This window comes from Lathyrus oleraceus, chromosome 5, assembly GCF_024323335.1.
Source record: "Lathyrus oleraceus cultivar Zhongwan6 chromosome 5, CAAS_Psat_ZW6_1.0, whole genome shotgun sequence".
NCBI classification, from domain to species: domain Eukaryota; kingdom Viridiplantae; phylum Streptophyta; class Magnoliopsida; order Fabales; family Fabaceae; genus Lathyrus; species Lathyrus oleraceus.
Window position 1 is genome coordinate 621,051,196 of NC_066583.1, and position 18,359 is coordinate 621,069,554.

General features: G+C 34.6%; 1 protein-coding gene across 1 annotated transcript; it reads right to left on the reverse strand.

Annotated features, from left to right (window-relative positions):
• Positions 1-12,737: 12,737 nt before the first annotated feature.
• On the reverse strand, positions 12,738-14,114 carry LOC127082468 (uncharacterized). Its single transcript, XM_051022705.1, has 2 exons — positions 13,766-14,114; positions 12,738-13,654 (listed from the first exon to the last, which is right to left on the reverse strand). The coding sequence occupies exons 1-2, from the start codon at positions 14,112-14,114 to the stop codon at positions 12,738-12,740; spliced, it is 1,266 nt and encodes a 421-aa protein (XP_050878662.1).
• Between the last annotated feature and the right edge of the window lie 4,245 nt (positions 14,115-18,359).

An 18,359-nucleotide genomic window follows, 5' to 3' on the forward strand; every position in this document is an offset into this window, starting at 1 on the left:
GATCGGACCATGTCTAACAAGGTTTGATTTCTTCTCTCAGATACACCATTCCATTAGGGTGTTCCAGAAGGAGTAAGTTGGGATAGGATCTCACACTCTTTCAGATGGTCATCAAACTCTAGGCTTAAATACTCACCACCTCGATCTGATCGAAGAGTTTTAATATTCTTACCTAGTTTGTTTTGTACTTCATTCTTGAATTCCTTGAACTTTTCAAAGGACTCTGATTTGTGTTTCATTAAATACACATAACCATATCTACTAAAATCATCAGTAAATATGATGAAGTACTGAAAACCTCCTCTGGCTGGTATGTTCAGTGGTCCATATACATCAGTATGTATGAGGACCAAAAGATCATTAGCTCTTTCACATTTTCCTGTGAATGGAGACTTTGTCATCTTTCCAATTAAACAAGATCTACATGTCTCATGTGATTCATAATTGAAAGAGTCCAAGAGTCCATCTTTATGGAGTTTGGAAATGTGTTTCTCATTTATGTGGCCTAATCGATAATGCCAAAGGTAAGTTGGATTTAACTCATTAGGTTTCATCTTTTTAGTATTAATGTTATAAATAGGCATTTCAAGATCAAGGAGATATAGTCCATTGTTCATTTGTGCAGTAGCATAGAATATATCATTCAAATGAATGGAGCAATAATTGTTCTTTATTATAAATGAAAAACCAAACTTGTCTAAACAAGAAATGGAAATAATATTCCTGCTAATTGCAGTTACATAATAACAGTTCTCTAACTGAATTATTAAACCACTAGGTAAAGTCAATACATAAGTTCCTACGGCTAAAGCAACAACCTTTGCTCCATTGCCAACTCGTAGGTCAACTTCACCTTTTGCCAAATCTCTACTCCTTTTTAGCCCCTGAAGTTGAAGTCTCTACTCCATTCTTCTTATCTTCCAGGTAATTTGGAAAGTTTCTCTTCCAGTGTTTGGTCTTACCGCAATGGAAACAGGTGTCTTCCTTTGCCATGCCTCCACTAGACTTCAAAGCAGCAACAATGGGTTTGGGTTTGGCAACTTCCTTGCCTTTCCCTTTATCATCTTGCTTGGTGGGTCTTTTGTTCTATCTCTTTCCATTTCCGATCATCATAATAGACTTCCCTTTTGACTTCAGATTCTACACAACAGTTCTTAACATGGCTAGCAGTTCAGGAAGAGATTTGTCCATATCATTCATATTGAAATTAAGGACAAATTGACTGAATCTATTTGGCAACGATTGCAAGATCAAATCAGCCGCAAGTTCCTTACCAAGGGGAAAACCCAACCTCTCAAAGTTCTCCACATACCCAATCATCTTGAGCACATGGGGACCTACAGGGGCTCCCTCGGCTAACTTGCCTTGAAAAAGGGCTTTTGAAACTTCAAACCTTTCATGCCTTGCCTACTCTTGATAGAGCATCTTCAGGTGTTCGATCATATCGAACACTGCCATGTTCTCATGTTGCTTTTCCAACTCTGAGTTCATAGTAGCTAGCATGAGGCAAGCATTTTCATTGGCATCATCGACATGCTTCTTATAAGCATCTCTTTCTGCCTTAGGTGCAAAACTAGGAGGTTCCTCTTCATGAACAAGTTTCTCCAAGACATACAACTTTCTATCATGTTTGAGGATAATTCTCGAATTTCGGTGCCAATCCAGAAAATTTATCCCAGACAATTTTTCCTTATCAAGCATTGATCGTAAAATGTTGTTAGAGGTGTTTGTTGTCATGGTAATATACATAAAAATAATGAAAATATAAGTATCAATAACATATTTAATTAGGCCTTTAATTAAATATGCTCCCACTATTTTACTCAAAACAAATGACCCTCGCCATTTGATTCGGAAAATCCCGTTGGAAGATTTTCTAGTGGGTCGAGATCCACATTTCACTTTGTTTTAAGTCCGCGTAGGTTGATTACACAAAACTAAGTTATTTAGGTAGGAACTCCTTCCAATTGTATCTAATACAACTCTCGAATATTTTAGTTGGGTGAATAACTCCTTATTCCAATCCATCACATGGATCATTTCCAACTCTTGCTTCTAAACATATATAATCTTATTATAATTTTTTTAGTTAAGTTTGACCCATTGTTTTAGCAATTGGATATTACAATTATCCCATCGCACCTTACTAATATAGAACATGCATCTCGCGTAGGCGAAACCTACATTATTCGATACTAGTCATGATGAGTGCTAAAACTTGAAAATCATAAACTTAATATTTAATTTGAGGGAATTTACAATAATTCTGATCTCACCGGCTTATTTATCATATAAATCGTCTCTCACATGCATCAACATACATACAAAATGAAACAGTTATGGCCCCTAGCGCAATTGTTCTCCCAAGCCAATGAGAGAACCTAAGCTATTCTAATAACGATCTAAGCTTCTCCAAGCAAGATCTTCAAGGGTGTCCTCCTTTGATATTTTATTCTTCTCTTTCTTCATAATATTACATTACATAAAAGAAACTCGTTTTACATACGAGGGAGTGAGATGAGAAAAGAAGTTACATTAAGAGATTAAAAGAGAGGTACGACACACAGGTTGTATTTTAAAATCCCAAAACAAAATAAAGGAAAACTAAGGCCATAACCGATCACCACAAGACAATAATAATAAACACATTATTATTATTATTAATTTAAATTATGTTAATTAAATAAACCAAATTAAATTTCGATGACCGATCACACCACGCAGAGTTAGGTGGGGGTTCCGCTGCCCGGTCAGCACTTGATACTTTAAAGCACAACTCTTGCGCAGTCACAACCCTAATCGCATAACTCTTTGATAGCACAATCCTTGTATCGTTATGAACCCTAATGCACCAATTTCAGACCGTCAAACACACCTCGATTGTTAATTCAGTATGATTGATCAACACATCATTGCTTCACCATACTAATGTCGGATTAAGAAGCAAATGACCATTGATCGCTCAAAGGAAAATAACCATTAAGTGTTTGGATGAACGAAATAGAAACAGTATATCATATATACCGTATTTTGCATCAGGATTACTTATATCATATATATAACTTGATCGATCTCTAATGCGTAACCTATGGACGACCAATGTATCGCTGCTTCACCATACTAACGTCGGATTCCGAAGCATAGTCACCATCAATCATCCAAATCATACACATATGATGCCAAATTTAATTACTAGTTTATTCTTTGATTCATTCTGTCTTTTAATTGTATTAATACAGAAAATACAGAAAATAAATAACTATTAGATGCATGGTTTCGTAAGTGGCTCAGATACCACTGAAGGAGAAGAGCGATCCAAAATGCAGCGGAATTTAAAAATTTTCTCCTTTAGTGATCCTTACGATTAGGCATGATCACTGATAGAATCGTTACCTCTTGTGATGATTGAAACCTCTGATACAGATCTACGGAGCGATCACAAACGTTGAATGGCGACAACGCCTCTACTCAGTCCACACGAACGGATTCCTTCAATCTAAGTACTAGCTGCTACGAATGAAGGCTTTAAGTGTGTGTGAGAGAGAAACGAAATTAAAAATGCACAAATGCTTCTGCACAAGGGTTCTATTTATAGAACCACTTGTGTGGACTGCAAGCTAAAAAGCCAACTTAAGTGTATGTGACCCATATCTTATGATATGCCAAAATCATTTAAGCGTGTGGTACCTTACAATATTTCGTATTCTACTTAAGTATATCGTACCTTACGATGTTCTACAATTCAAAATGCACCGTACCTTACGGTGTTCCTTAGTTACTCTATCTCTCATCAATCCGTGTTTTTGTGTGTGACCCTGTAGGTTTTCGCGACATTAGCAATTATATTAAATCACGTATTTAACATAATAAATAGTGAGCGGTATCTAGCAACACATCACTGCTACCCAAGACACGAAAATGTCATGTGATCTGACAAATCCTTTTGTGATAATACTTATGTGTATAATTACCCTTTTGCCCCTATGTCTATATTGAACACAAGGCATAAACCGTGTCATCCTTGTCCGGTTCAATATTGGGCCCGTAGACATTCATTCTGTTACACAGGATGGGCAAATTCCATCTAGGTTACTCACGTCCCTCAACATGCTTCGTGGAGTATCATAAACTGTCTTTATGGTCATCCAGTTACGGACAATGTTTGATCAACAATAAAGCACCCGACTCTACATCTAGGGTCCATAGTGGTTTCAGGTCGAAGGGTGGTATACACCACTACCACCATGAGAATAACTTATGACACTTTGCATAACATTCTATATGGTATTCTCATAGCGGGTCAATCCAGTATAAGTATTACTCTTAATATTCATACCTATGTTTAAGACTTGATAACTCCTTATCCATGATCTATGAGATGTGATCATTAGTCTATATACATAACCGTTTTAATGCTTTAATGTTATCCCACTTCATAACAAAGCTCGACTGCGGATAGTTTAAGAATAATGTCCTTATGTTTAATGGGATCTCATGATTAAGTCACACTTGATACATTAAACTAACTATCTATTCTAGGGACTTTATTAAACAAACATAAGAAAGAAAAAGCCTTTTATTATTAATAAATAATTCGATACAAGTACCAAAATTATTGGCCTATAAGGCTTACACCAACAGTTTAAACCTGTGGATTGAGCACTCTTTGAATAGTCAAGTGTTGCCAGGTCATGTTTGAACCTGTTGTTGAAAATTATTTGAATATTCTAGTGTTTGTCATGTCATGTACGAACCTGTTGTTGAAATCTCTTTGCATATTCCCCAGTTGTATTTCCTCCAGCAGGATTGTTATCCCCAACAAGTTTTCACCTTCATTTTTGTTTCATGTGGGCCACCGTTATAACATGCCTCCATCATTCCCCACAGGTCCATTTGTCATTCTTCATCCATCACAAAATATCCAGTTAGGGTTCATCTCATATCATATCCCTAGAAAATCAAAATAAAAAAAATTCCCTCATGCATTCATAACATTTCATATTATCTTCATTTAGGGACAAAATTAGGGTTTTTTTAGTATTAAATTATCTCCCACCGCAATCATATGAAGATTAACATTCTTCATATTCCCTGGTTGAAGATATTTAAATAGAGGGAACTGTCATACCCCAATTTTCCCCCTCATTCAGTAAATAGATACACTCATCACGAGTTTTGCATCATCTACAAAGCATAACATACATTCCATACCGCATAGTGCCTAGAATATCAGCTGAAATAATTTTTCGGATCTACAGGAAAACCGGTTGAATCGATTGTCAAATGTGCGTCAAATTAGTGGGAATTTTTTTTTTTAAAATCAAGCTTACAGACATCAGTTTTATTAATCTAAGCTTCACGTAGTTTAATCTGGTATGTTGGATTTATTTTTTGGCTAATTTTTCGGTCACATTTTGACCCGTCTGAGCATTTGAACCAGGCGTTTTCTATATCAAAATTTACCAAAAACCTAAACGACTTCGAGAAGTTTAGTTCACGTTGATCATCTTGGTGCATTCATTTTAATTTTCTGAGCATTTTTGTGCCCATTTTTTATTCATTTTGAGTTAGTCTATTTTTATCCTTTTGTCAATATGTTAATAAAAAATAAATAGAATTAATTGCATTTTCATTATAATTTTATCTTGGTTATTTAGAAGCATTTGATTTTGATTTTAAAATTCATTTTTAACACTCTAAGGGCATTTTTGGGGAATAATAAAAATATGAAAAGTTGTCATCATATATAATAGACCAATGCATGAAAGAAAAAAGGATGACAGCTAGCATCCTCTCAAAAAAAAACACATGCGAGCTCTCAAAAAATGAAACTATCATGCATGTACGCGACCTGACTTTGAAGGAAGAGGGGACCATTTTGTTTTCATAAAAAAGGAGGAATTCGTTTACGAAAAAAAATGGAGAGGATGGACCATATAAAGAAATGAAGGCAACACATTAATTTAAGGAGGAACCAATCACAAAGAGGATTCTCTCTCATTATTCAGAACATTGACAAAAAAATAAAAAACAAAAGAGAGAGATATTGGGATTCGTTTTCCAGAAATAAGAAAGGCACTTCGTGACTTTCCTTTTTTTGTTACTTCATGTTCATTTCCATACAAAAACTTGGACATTGTTTTTCCAGTCCATGCATCTCTCTTGACACTAAACACAAACTGGACTTTATATATTCACCTGCCTTACTACCCAACAGAAAAAAAAAGACACACATCTCTCCCTCAACTAATTGTTCACACCGCCGACACGAATCATAACTCATTTCCATAACCAACTCGTGACTACCCCCTCCGTGTTTCAACCTAACCACCATCAACATCAACAACAACAAGACACCAAACTTTCTTTTCATTTTTTACAGAAGCAACATGTTGGTTTTTTCTTCATAATAAAATATCATGATCTCCATCCACATTCCAACCCTTTCAAACTCCATAAATTTTACAACTTCTCCATGTGAAAACCATTCTGAAACTCACACCGTATTTGTTTAACTTTTCACCTTGTTTCCATCATCGAATGAAATCGTAAAATTGCAGCAACACGCGAGCCAAAACAACAACGCCACTGATTTGTTCGTCCGGATCGGCACCTTTTCGTTTCGTTAACCTCGTGCTGTCATTTTGTTGTGTTCATCGATTTTATTTTAGTTCAATGGTTGGATTTGTGTTGATGTTAGAGACATAGTTGTTTGCTGCACTATGTTGTTACGTTTTGGTTGAGTTAATTCAGTTTATTACACTTCTCTATTTTGTGTTAAAATTGCATAATGTTTTGATATAATTTCGAGCATCTTATTTTTGTTTAATAAAAAGTCGAATATTGCTACTGTTGCAATACGGAGTTCGAGTGCATTACTTTTATTTTTCAAATATGTTGCTACTGTTTTGATTCAAGTAGAATATATAACTATTGTTCCAACACAACATTGAATGTGTTCCGATGCAATGTTAAATATTGTTTATTACTGTTGTTTTTTCTTCTAAAAAGTTTACATTTGGTTTTGGTTTGTAATGATGTTTGGATTCAATATTTTTGTGGATTTTATTAAGATATTGTTTGTGATTTTTGGTACTGGTGTTTTGTTGTTCTGTTTGAGCATGTTTTGGTTTATGAAAAATTATGCTAATGTTTTATTAATTTGGATGGTTTTAAGGTTTCATAGAGGTTTTATTTTATATATATATATATATATATATATATATATATATATATATATATATATATATATATATATATATATATATATAGTATGCAATTGAATGACAAGAAAATAGTTATGGTTGAGTGGATAACTTAGGCTTGCAATCCTAGGGTTTTGCCTTCAATCCTTGGTATCTCACATTTTCTAAGTTTTTCTTGTTTTTCCTCATTTTTCCATTTTTTAACGAAGTATATATTATATATTATTTGGTTGCATTGGATTGGAACTAACCACCCATGGCCAAGTGGTAGAGGAATTTGATGCTTCCCATTAGGTCATGGGTTTAACTATAAAACACTCCACTTTCTACTTATTTTACTATTATTACCATTTTGTTTACTATTTTTTTTCCACCTTTTACGTTTAGTCCTACTTTTTGATACTTTTTGATTTTTTTGATTGTTTCTCTGATTTCTTTTTCTTGATTAAAAATCAATCTTTGATCTATGGATTCAAAAATTTCCATGTTCTTATTCCATGATTATTTTATCGATATATTGATAGTATTTTGCCGCATTTTGATTCATCGCATACGATATTTCGATTATTGTTAGTAGGCGCATACCAACTTAGAGCATATTACCTAGAGTTTTGTTTGCTTCTCAATTTCCATTTGCCTTCCATGTCTTTGCGTTACGATGACCTTAATTTGCATTCTCGTATCATGATATTTGCAAGTCCCGGTTTTACTCCTTTCAATTTAGCTTTTGAGTGTGTTGTAAATATAACTTGTGTTTTTTTTTGTTATTTCCTTCACTTGACTTACACTTGGGCCTATTCTCAATGAGCTCTTAGGCAATATCAACTTAATTTTCATTAATTTCAAACCTTTGTAAATTAATCATTTTTTTAAATTTCAAGTCATTCTCATAACTAAAATTGGAAGAAAAAGATTACCTGGGTGAAAGGTCCAGTTGTAGACCCGAATGCTAGGCCCAAGTTGTAAGAGCTTGCAAATCATAAATGTTCGTCTTCCCTCTAAAACACTTGTAAATATTTAAACTTCTTTTCTCAATAAAATTGAAAGAAAAAGATTACCTGGGTGAAAGGTCCAGACGCAGACTCGAGTATTAGATTCAAGTTGTAAGAGCTTGCAAGTCATAAATACTCGTCTTTCAATCCCAAAAATACATTCAATCAATCAAACTCTTTTTTCGCCACCATACGATTAATCAAAAAAACCTTTTCATAAACGAAAGACATCTTGTCTTAAGATGGTGCAAATAAATGCTTCATCCACAATTGTTGAGTTGAGATAAGTGACATTTTTCCAATGTTGATTTATAAATCCATTCAATGTGATGTATACGTCCACTCCTCATTTGTTTTGGATAAAACAATGTTTCTCTTTGATTAATATAAGATAGCTTTCACTAAAATCGACCAACAAACAAACATTTTTCTACCAAGAACTACGTAATCCTTGAGTTCTCTATTGAGATATGTAGGAGCAGGATTGCGAAATCTTGCTAGGCCCATTAATAAAAAACTTAGGTTTAGTCGCCTTCGTTTCAAAATCCAAAAACATCTTCGATTTTATATTGACGTTATTATTCTTTCCCTCATGATAACTTGAGAAGCCTAACATTTCTAATCTAACACTAATGCGTACAATTAACCTAATGGTTCCCGTTGAGTACAACAGACATGAGGGGTGCTAATACCTTCCCCTTGCGTAATCGACTCCCGAACCCTGATTTGGCTACGACGACCATAATCATTGTAGTTCTTTCTTGGGTTTTATCGATATTTCCCCTTTCCTTTTTAGGAATAAATAAACTTTGGTGGCGACTCTGTTTAGTCCATCATGCGAGCATGCGATTGCGCTTCACTAAGTTGTGTTCTCATTTTTTCAAGGTGCGACACGGTTCAACAACATTTATGTGATCCCCAATAGCTTCAGCTTTATTGGCATTTTTCAACCATAACTCCAAATTTCACACCCTAATTTTGCCCAAGATTTATCCTATAGTGGAGATTTTTGTTACATCATCATCTCATAGTGGCTTTCTCAGTACAGGTATTTGATTTAGGTTTTTGTTGCCTTTTGTTGCATTGTTTCAATGGGTCCTGAATTCCATTTGGTCCATGTGACTATTTCATCCAATTTGTATAAGTTAAAAGGTGGAGGTTTTTCTTTTATAAGAGATCACAAGGTTCTTCTTTTTAGGGTTTTTAAATTGGTTTGAATTAAATGGCCATTGAGAAATTTTGAACTATAACTTCATAATACTTAGTACTCTAGCCCATTAGTTGATCAAAACCACTATGTCACTCTTGTTCAAATTTCCATTTTACTATCATTAAGTTCATACTAAAAATTTGAAAGAACACGTGCAAGCAAATGTAAAGTGAAGTTGATTTTTGAAATAAAGTGCACATTCTTATACAAGCACAAGCATGCATATCTTTTTGTCACAAGGATGAGTACACATGTGAATGTTCTTTTCATGACATCAAGTTCTAGGTTACAAAAGAATTCTAAGTTGATACAAAATTTCACCCATTTAATTTATAGTGACATAAGGTTCTAGTTTACAAATTTCAATATTACAAGAAAACAACATTCAAAGACCTAAAACTACTTGCAATCATCATGTCTTTCCATTCACATATTTCATTCATGCATCCCCTTCATTTTCATTATGTCATTCCTAAATAAATGCACTCATATCTTTGAATTCATTCATCCATTCTCACTGTTGTTGGTTACGTATGGGTTCATTGTTTATTTCACCTTCATTGATCATACATAAAGTCCTACATACATACATACAAGTGGAACACTGCTATTGAATAACAAAGATCATGTTGTACTTAGAACAAGCATTTTGAATCCAAAAACAACATAAGCCTAAATCTAGTAGTTACAAGATATTACATTTCAAGTATACAAGCTACACAAGTTCCCAAGACCTAAGATCTAATGCAAAATTAATCACAATCATCATCTGTTATCCTCAATTTCTACTCATTCATTTTCCATCGCTGTCATACCCCAAAATTTGTCAAACTTTTTTTAATTTTTGTCTGGCTTATTGCTCATTGCATCTACATATCCACCTGTCCTAATCATCCATCATAACACATTCATTTACAACTGTATCCTCAAATAAGCACTATTGATTCAAATGGTCTCGCTTATTTATGATACAAAGCTAGTGGATCAAACTTACACTATGTCTGGACTATTTTGGCATAACATTGGTGTTTGGATCATTCTTTGTGAACCAATTCTTATGAAACCCTAATTTTTTATTCTTGGCACTTATAGATAATACGGTTTACAGCTTGACATTGCATTTGATTATGGGTTGCTGGTTTACTAGGTTAACCATGAGTTTTTTGACGTTGATGCTTGTGAATCTCTTCTTGTTACTTATTAAAGAAGATACCATGGTTATGGGTAGCTAAACCCTCTTGATTTAAGACTGGATGTAATAAATCTTAACTTGAATGTATTTCTTTTGATCTTTTATATGTGAACAACTTGATAATCAATGTAGATGATAACCTTTGCTTTTATTGAATATTTATGGTTTAAATCATTGATGAGAAAGATCTTTTAAGTCTTGACCTAATTTTATCATCTATCAAAGACCAATTCTTGACATGTAAGTGGAATTTGATATTCACTTTGTATCGGACCATTAATGTTATTTATATTGTTTAATAGGTCGAGACATTGTCGATTAAACAATATGGCAAAAATCCAAATACCGTCTTAGACATGAGCGATATAAATGAGCGATACGTGGTTATGTTGATTATAAATGAAGTTCACATGCTTTATTAATCGAATACTTGCAAAATAGTTTGATGAAATATAGTCTTTATATGTCTTTTAAAATGTTAGTATTTCTAAACTTTTATGATTGCTACAAACTCTTATGAATGTTACTTTCACCAAACCGAAACCATCACTTAAGACATTTTAAACTGTAGAAAAACAGTAATATCGCATCAATCCCTATGGAGAAGATAAAACAAATACCCACTAAAAACACTTTCAAGAAAATGGAACCGTTGTCGGGGATTGTTGTTATGATATTGCAAGCATTGCAATAGTTTATCCTGTTTTAAGTTTTTTGTATTGTCATCTCTTATCTCATTTCTTTTACCTTGTGTTTTTTAATTTGCTTGGTTAGCTTTTTAGAAATCTGTTTATGTGAAGAAGTGTACCCACAAATCAACTTACTTTTTATCCTGAGATTGAAAGAACTGCTCGTAAACTTAACGGCAAGACCAGAAGGAGAAGACAACTAGCTAAGGAAAGAAGAGAACACGAAGGAACTTCTAGTAGTACTCCATTAACAAATCCTATTTTTACATCGGTCATGGAAGATCCACCTCCTCCTCCATATCCTGCAAAAGGTCCTTGTACAAATAGTCCAAGGAGAAATCCTCAGTTTGCTATAACTGCAAAAATGATAGACACTAGGAGATAAAGATCGAGATACTTCAACTTTTGTATGCAAATCCCTTCACAGAGAGGGTGCAGAGAGTTATTTTAAGTTGGTATGCTTATGTTTATTTGTTGTATGCTGGTTTTTCTGGTTGTTTTGCAGATGGGTCCAAGGACTTTTTCTTCAAATAGGGCAAGAACTAATGGCGGCTCCTCATCTTAACAGAGCCCTCCTGCATTTAACCAGGAAAGTTTTTTAGGGGCTGAGGAGGAAGCACAGTACACTGAGTTGGCTACTAGAAACATATGGTCGGAGAGGACTTTCAACATCAACCCTCAAGGGAATTACCGAGGATGCCTTGGTTTGATAAAAGGCAAAAACTAACACAAGCTGTAACCCCTCCCACAGATTTGAACTATGAGATTATAAGGGAATTCTATTCTAATGCGCTTCCGGTTAAAGGTGTGAGGTATCCCTTAACCACCTGTGTAAGGAGAAAAGAATTCATACATTTTTGCATTTTCAAACTTTTTTCCATGGTCACTTCTGATTCTGACAATCACGCTTTCGTTCTCTCTTTGAAGGCATTGAAACAGATCTTTGAATACTTCAAAAGTGTCTGATTTTGCTCTGATAAAATTCACCCAAGTAAACCTTGAAAAATCATCAACAACCATATAGACAGACCTCTTTCCGCCAAGACTTTTAACTTGCATAGGCCCCATTAAGTCCATATAAAGAAATTCTAAAACTTTGGAAGTAGTATGATGTTGTAACTTCAGGTGTGACATCTTGGTTTGCTTCTCAATTTGACACTCACCACAAACTTTACCCTCCTCAATTTTGAGCTTTGGTATACCTCTAATAGCTTCTTCAAATAGAATCTTCTTCATACCTTTGAGATTCAGATGTCCAAGCTTCTGGTGCCATAACTTGACTTCATCTTCCTTGGACATTAAGCATGCAGAAGAGCAAGTAGTTTCTTGTGGTATCCATAAATAAAAGTTGTCTTTAGACCTAACTCCTCTCATCAGAACATCATTCTTTTCATTTGTAACCAAACATTATGAATTGGTGAAATTTACTTTTAAACCTTGATCACATGATTAACTAATACTGATGAGATTTGCAGTCAAGCCTTTCATAAGCAGAACATCATCTAGTCTAGGAGGACCAGTGCAACCTATCTTTCTTATACCCTTGATTTCACCTTTAGCTCCATCACCAAATGTGACAAAACTATAGGAATAAGATTTTATTTCCACCAAATACTTATTGACCCCTGTCATGTGTCTTGAACAACCACTGTCAAAGTACCAGTCTTCTCTAGATGGAGCTCTAAGAGAAGTATGGGCTATAAGACTATAGACAACAATCTTAGGTTTCCACTCCTTTCTAGTTTTAATCATCACATGATTAGTTGTTGGATATTTTGGATATTTTGGATAACCATATAGTCTGTAACAAAAAGGCTTTATATGTCCATATTTACCATAGTAATCACATTTCCAAGGCAAAAACTTGACTTTAGTTTGAGTTTCCTGATGTCTGGCAGGATGTTGTAACATTTGGTCGGACATCATAGGTTCATACTTCCTTTCTAGAGGAATAAATTTTGTCACAGGGGTTTTTCCTTGTTTATTTTGATATTGGTAATTAAAACATATACCTTTTAAGTTTCCATCCCCTTTTCCAACTTGAATAATTTCATATAGCATGCCAGACCCATTGTTCAACATTCTTATGGATTTGGTCATTTTTTCAAGTTTAGATGACAATAGAGTTACCTTATTTTCAAGATCAGTGACAGTAGATAAAAATTTCTCTTTTTCAGCCTGTAGTTGAGCTAGGATTCTCTTTTGCTCTTCTCCTGTCTTACACACCTCTTTACTTTTGACACAAAGCTCTTTGTAGGAAGCAGAGAATTCTTCATAAGAGACATCCTCAGCACACGAGTCTTCATCATATTCATATCTACTAGTGAAAGATGTAACATGCTTAGCAGTTTCATCATCAGTTTCACCTTCAGAATCATTAGACCAAGAAACAGACAAACCCTTCTTTTGTTTCTTGAGATACGTGGGACATTCTGATCTAATGTGACCAAAACCCTCACATTAATGACACTAAATACCTTTTCCTTGATTGGGATTTTCCTCTCTTCTTGCTTTTCTATGAGAATCATTGTTCTTACTTATGTCGAATGACATGTTCTTGACATTAGGTCTTGACATCCTATCCATTATCTTCAACACCTTATTGAATTGCCTCCCAAGAAGCACAATGGCATTAGAAATTCCTTCATCAGTCTCTAAGTCACATTGATCCTCTTTATTCTCAGTGTTAGAGATAAAAGTTATGCTCTTGTTCTTCTTTTCAAATCTATCATTGATAGCCAATTTAAAAGTTTGAAGTGGCCCAATAATATCCTCCACTTTCATGTTGCAGATGTCTTGTGCTTCTTCAATCGTTGTGACCTTCATGTCAAACTTCTTAGGCAAAGACCTGAGGATTTTTCTAACAAGCTTCTCCTCTTACATCTTCTCTCCCAAGACACTAGATGAATTGGAAATATCAAGAATATTCATGTGAGAATCATGAATACACTCAACATCTTTCATCCTGAGATTCTCAAATTTGGTGGTGAGAAGTTGAAGTCTTGACATTTTTACTTTTGATGTGCCTTCATGAGTGGTTATGAGGATTTCCCATGCATCTTTGGCCATATTACAAGTATTTATTAACCTAAATATATTTTTGTCAACTCCATTGAACAAGGCATTCAAACCTTTAGAGTTTCAAAGAGAAAGTTCATCTTCTTCCTTTGACCAGTCCTCATCAGGCTTCAAATTAGTTGTGTCCTTACCATCTTAGTTCTGCACCACAGGATATTCCCAACCTTTGATAACTGCTTTCCAGGTTCTGCTATCCATAGATTTTAGAAAATCCATCATACATTCCTTCTAGTAATCATAGTTGGTACCATCCAGAATAGGCGTTCTGTTGACAAATCCTCCTTCCTTGTACATAGTACCATAAAATATCTCCCTGGAGCTCACCCAAAATAGAATAGGTTTCCTGCTCTTATTCCAATTGAAATTTTAGTACGCAGATAACAGATGTCATATACGATATCATGACACCAAAATCAGGACATCTCATGCCAGAAATAAGTAGGAAAATAACATATGTAGTATACGATGTCATGACACAAGGATCAAGACATGTCACACCAAAAATAATTACAGTGTTAAAGTAAAAAGTAGGAAGTAAATAACACAGGTCAATTGTTAACTCAGTTCAGTGCAACGTCACATACATCTGGGGGCATCAAAGCCAGGAAGGAAATCCACTATATAGTATTAGTTTGAAGTTTTAAACAACCTCTGGTTTTACAAACTTTTCACCTAATCACTACCCTTGGAATTTCTATCTAAGACTCTCCTAGATATGAGACCCTTCTCACTTCCCTTCAATCACACAACAATGATAACAACTTCTAACAATAAACGGAAGACACACTTCCAATGAAATAGAATCCACTCTTGCTTAAAAGCTCATGAGTGATTCACAATTACAACTCAAAAGCTCGGTCCAATTCAAGCATATAAGTGATACAAGAATGACTCACAAATAACAATGAACAAACTAAACCCTAACAGAGACTATCACATAGGCATCTTAGTTTTTTTTTGGTTTAGAATCTTCCTTTAAATAGCCCAAGAATAACATGGGCTTCGGGCTAAAAAATTAGCATATCCAAATCAAATCAAATTTGATATCTCCTTAAATGTTTTGACATCCATTATGCACAATCTTCTACATAATCAAATCAAATGTTTTCTTAAATGTTTTGACATCCATTCTGCATAATCTTCTACATAATCAAATCTAATATTTCTTTAAATGTTTTGACTTCCATTTTGCATAACTTCTGCAGAATCAAATCTAATATAATGTCTCCTTAAATGTTTTGGCAACCATTCTTAGGAAGCATTGCACAGCTGGAACCGATCTTTGAGCTTCTAAAATAAACACTTTGAACTGCAGAATGTGTGGAACACATCATCAAAGAATCTTCACTAAACACACGCTGAAAACCGAATCTTCCAAGAAACTGAAACTGAAGCACTCCACGATGTCGTACAAGCATGTCAAGACATCTTGTCCAACATCTTTCTATTTCACTTGTTTTAACAAAATGATGTCAATCACAATACAAGCAACTTAGCATTGACATTTCAAGTATTTTTAACTTTAGAGCTTTGCATCAGTCTTTGCTTTAACGTTATTCTTGTTTATGAATTGTGGTATCTCCATAGTCACTCTTTTACTATGTAAAGTATTTATTTGCTTTTAGAGTTTAGGTCGCATTACCAATGTTCATCTGTTGTGGTGGAATATATGCTCTAACATGAGAGCCATAACTGCTTGCCTTATGAAGAAAACAATACATTTGATTGTAATGAAATGGAAAATATGCCCCTTCAAATTTCCTTTTTTTTGCAACTTGGTGTATTGAATAATGTTAGCTACCAATTTTGGTTGATGCATTTGCTCACTATCCTTAGCGTTTGTGATGAAAGCATGTTAATTTGTACCTATATACATATCATATTTGGCAATTTGCTTTCCTTTTGTCATACCCCAAAATTTTCCCTCCCCTTTTCATCTGTTCATTCAATCCTTGACTTAGGAATCATCTTTATACATCCATGCTTCATCCATGTGCATCATTCACCCATTAAGATAATCATTGTAGATTCAAAGTTATTAGCTTGCAAGCTAGGGTTTATGTGTGTGGATGAAAGCTCGAAAGTATGACATTGGCTATTCATCTGAGCATATGGGATGTGAAACCCTAATTGCCTGGTATTTGAAGCATGGATTCAATAAGATTTCATCATGGCATTCCTAAGGGCTTCTAAACTCTAATTTCTTGATCATATGGTTATGGGGCCTTATAGATGTTCTTTGGGCCTTGTCTTGGTTACCAAAACCCTAATGATGGGCTCATGCATTAAAGATTTGCTTGTGAAGCATCTTGAGTCATTCAAAGGCCTTGTTTGAGGGGTGTGCCCCATTGAAACCCTAATTATTGATCTTGGATTCAAGAGACTTGATAGTGGCATACCTTGGTTCATCTAAACCCTAATATGGCCTTATTTTCATTGGTAGGCCTCTTAAACCTAGTTATATGTGGTGTGTACTTCACTCAACTTCTCATTCATGTTGTTGCCATGGTTTTGGTTACATTCATCTATGTTTGAGTCCCTTGGTGTTAGCCCATGTTCTTGACCTCAAAAACCTCATTTATTCCCATTTCATTCATCTAATCATGGTCATTATATTATTGCTTGGACCATGGTTTTGCTTATGCCTTAGTGCATTGCATTCTATTGGCCTTGCTAAGGACTTTGTGGTTTTCTTTCATGTGTCATTTGTGGTCTTTTATTTGGTTTCATCTAAGTCATTTCAACATGTCCATGCCTATGCATGCTTAAACCCATCTCATTATAAGTTATGTTCATCCAAATTCAAAATCAAGAAACATGTTCATACATTTAATCTGTTAATTTGTCATTCAAATATTCAATTTCATTCATTATCATCCATAAGTGTTCACTACATACAAAAAATCCAAAAAAATACATGTTGACCAAATGTTGACTTTGGTCAACACATGACTTTGTGGTCAACTATTGACCAAGGTCAACTCAAAGTTCTTTACCATCCTAAGCCAGTAAATGTCTAATCCTAGTCCCAATCCCATTTTCCAATTCCATCTTGATTTTCATATGGTCATTTGCACATGCTCTTCAATGCCATCATGCCATGAACCTATCTTGAGCAAGCAAGCCTAGCAAAACCAGGCAATGTTGCAGCATGTTAAATCATGTAAGATGAGGTTATACCAAGGTTAGAAGTGAGGCAATGTTAATAAGCTATATCGACAGAACCAAGAACAAGTCAGAACATCCCATGAGTCTATGTAAATCATGACCAAGTGTTCATCCAAGCATGACAATTGTAGCCATGTATCATGTAGCACATAAACCAACAATACATTCATGACAAGCACATCACAAGCATGACAACAACACATGATCATACACATTGGACATCAGTTAATACTAATTGTTGCATGAAAAACTTACCATGGCATACTTTGCCTCTCAATCCTAAATCAATGTTAAATGGTCAATCTGCAGCAAATTCAGCCAATACCTAAGCATGTGGTAACATCCAAACATGTTATTTAATTTCCATAACAATATACCAAGCATTATGGTTCCATAAAATACGTGATTAGGGACATGAACACCATATATTTCAGCATAATTTAGCAAGCCTCATTGATCAATAATTCCTTCTGCAACAAATCAAGGCACCTCAGTCCAAATGTCTGCAACAAATTCTCAGTTCATTTAACACTATCATTCACCAATAAGCATCTAACAAAAATGATGGTAGCCATCAGTTTCAAACCTTGAGTATCAATGGGATGCAACAACTTTAGAAAGCAAAACATGTTAGTAATAAAAGTAAACTGTAGCGATAAATTCATGACCATCAAGCTATGGATAAGCTAGACGTCAATAAAACCAGAGTCGCTACCGTGCTTTTATTGTTTCCAAGGGAAAAGGGAAAAGTACGAACAAAACTCAAAAATAAGAAATTTTCAAATCAAAACTAATAAAATGCCAGAGATTACAGGTAAGGGGGTG

What these genes read in the sequence shown, in the direction of transcription:
- LOC127082468 (XM_051022705.1), bottom strand. Translation starts at nt 14,114, where the DNA reads ATGAAGGTCACAACGATTGAAGAAGCACAAGACATCTGCAACATGAAA. An exon ending in AAATCCCAATCAAGGAAAAG is followed by an intron (nt 13,655 to 13,765) that starts GTATTTAGTGTC and finishes ATGATTCTGAAG; the next exon opens with GTGAAACTGATGATGAAACT.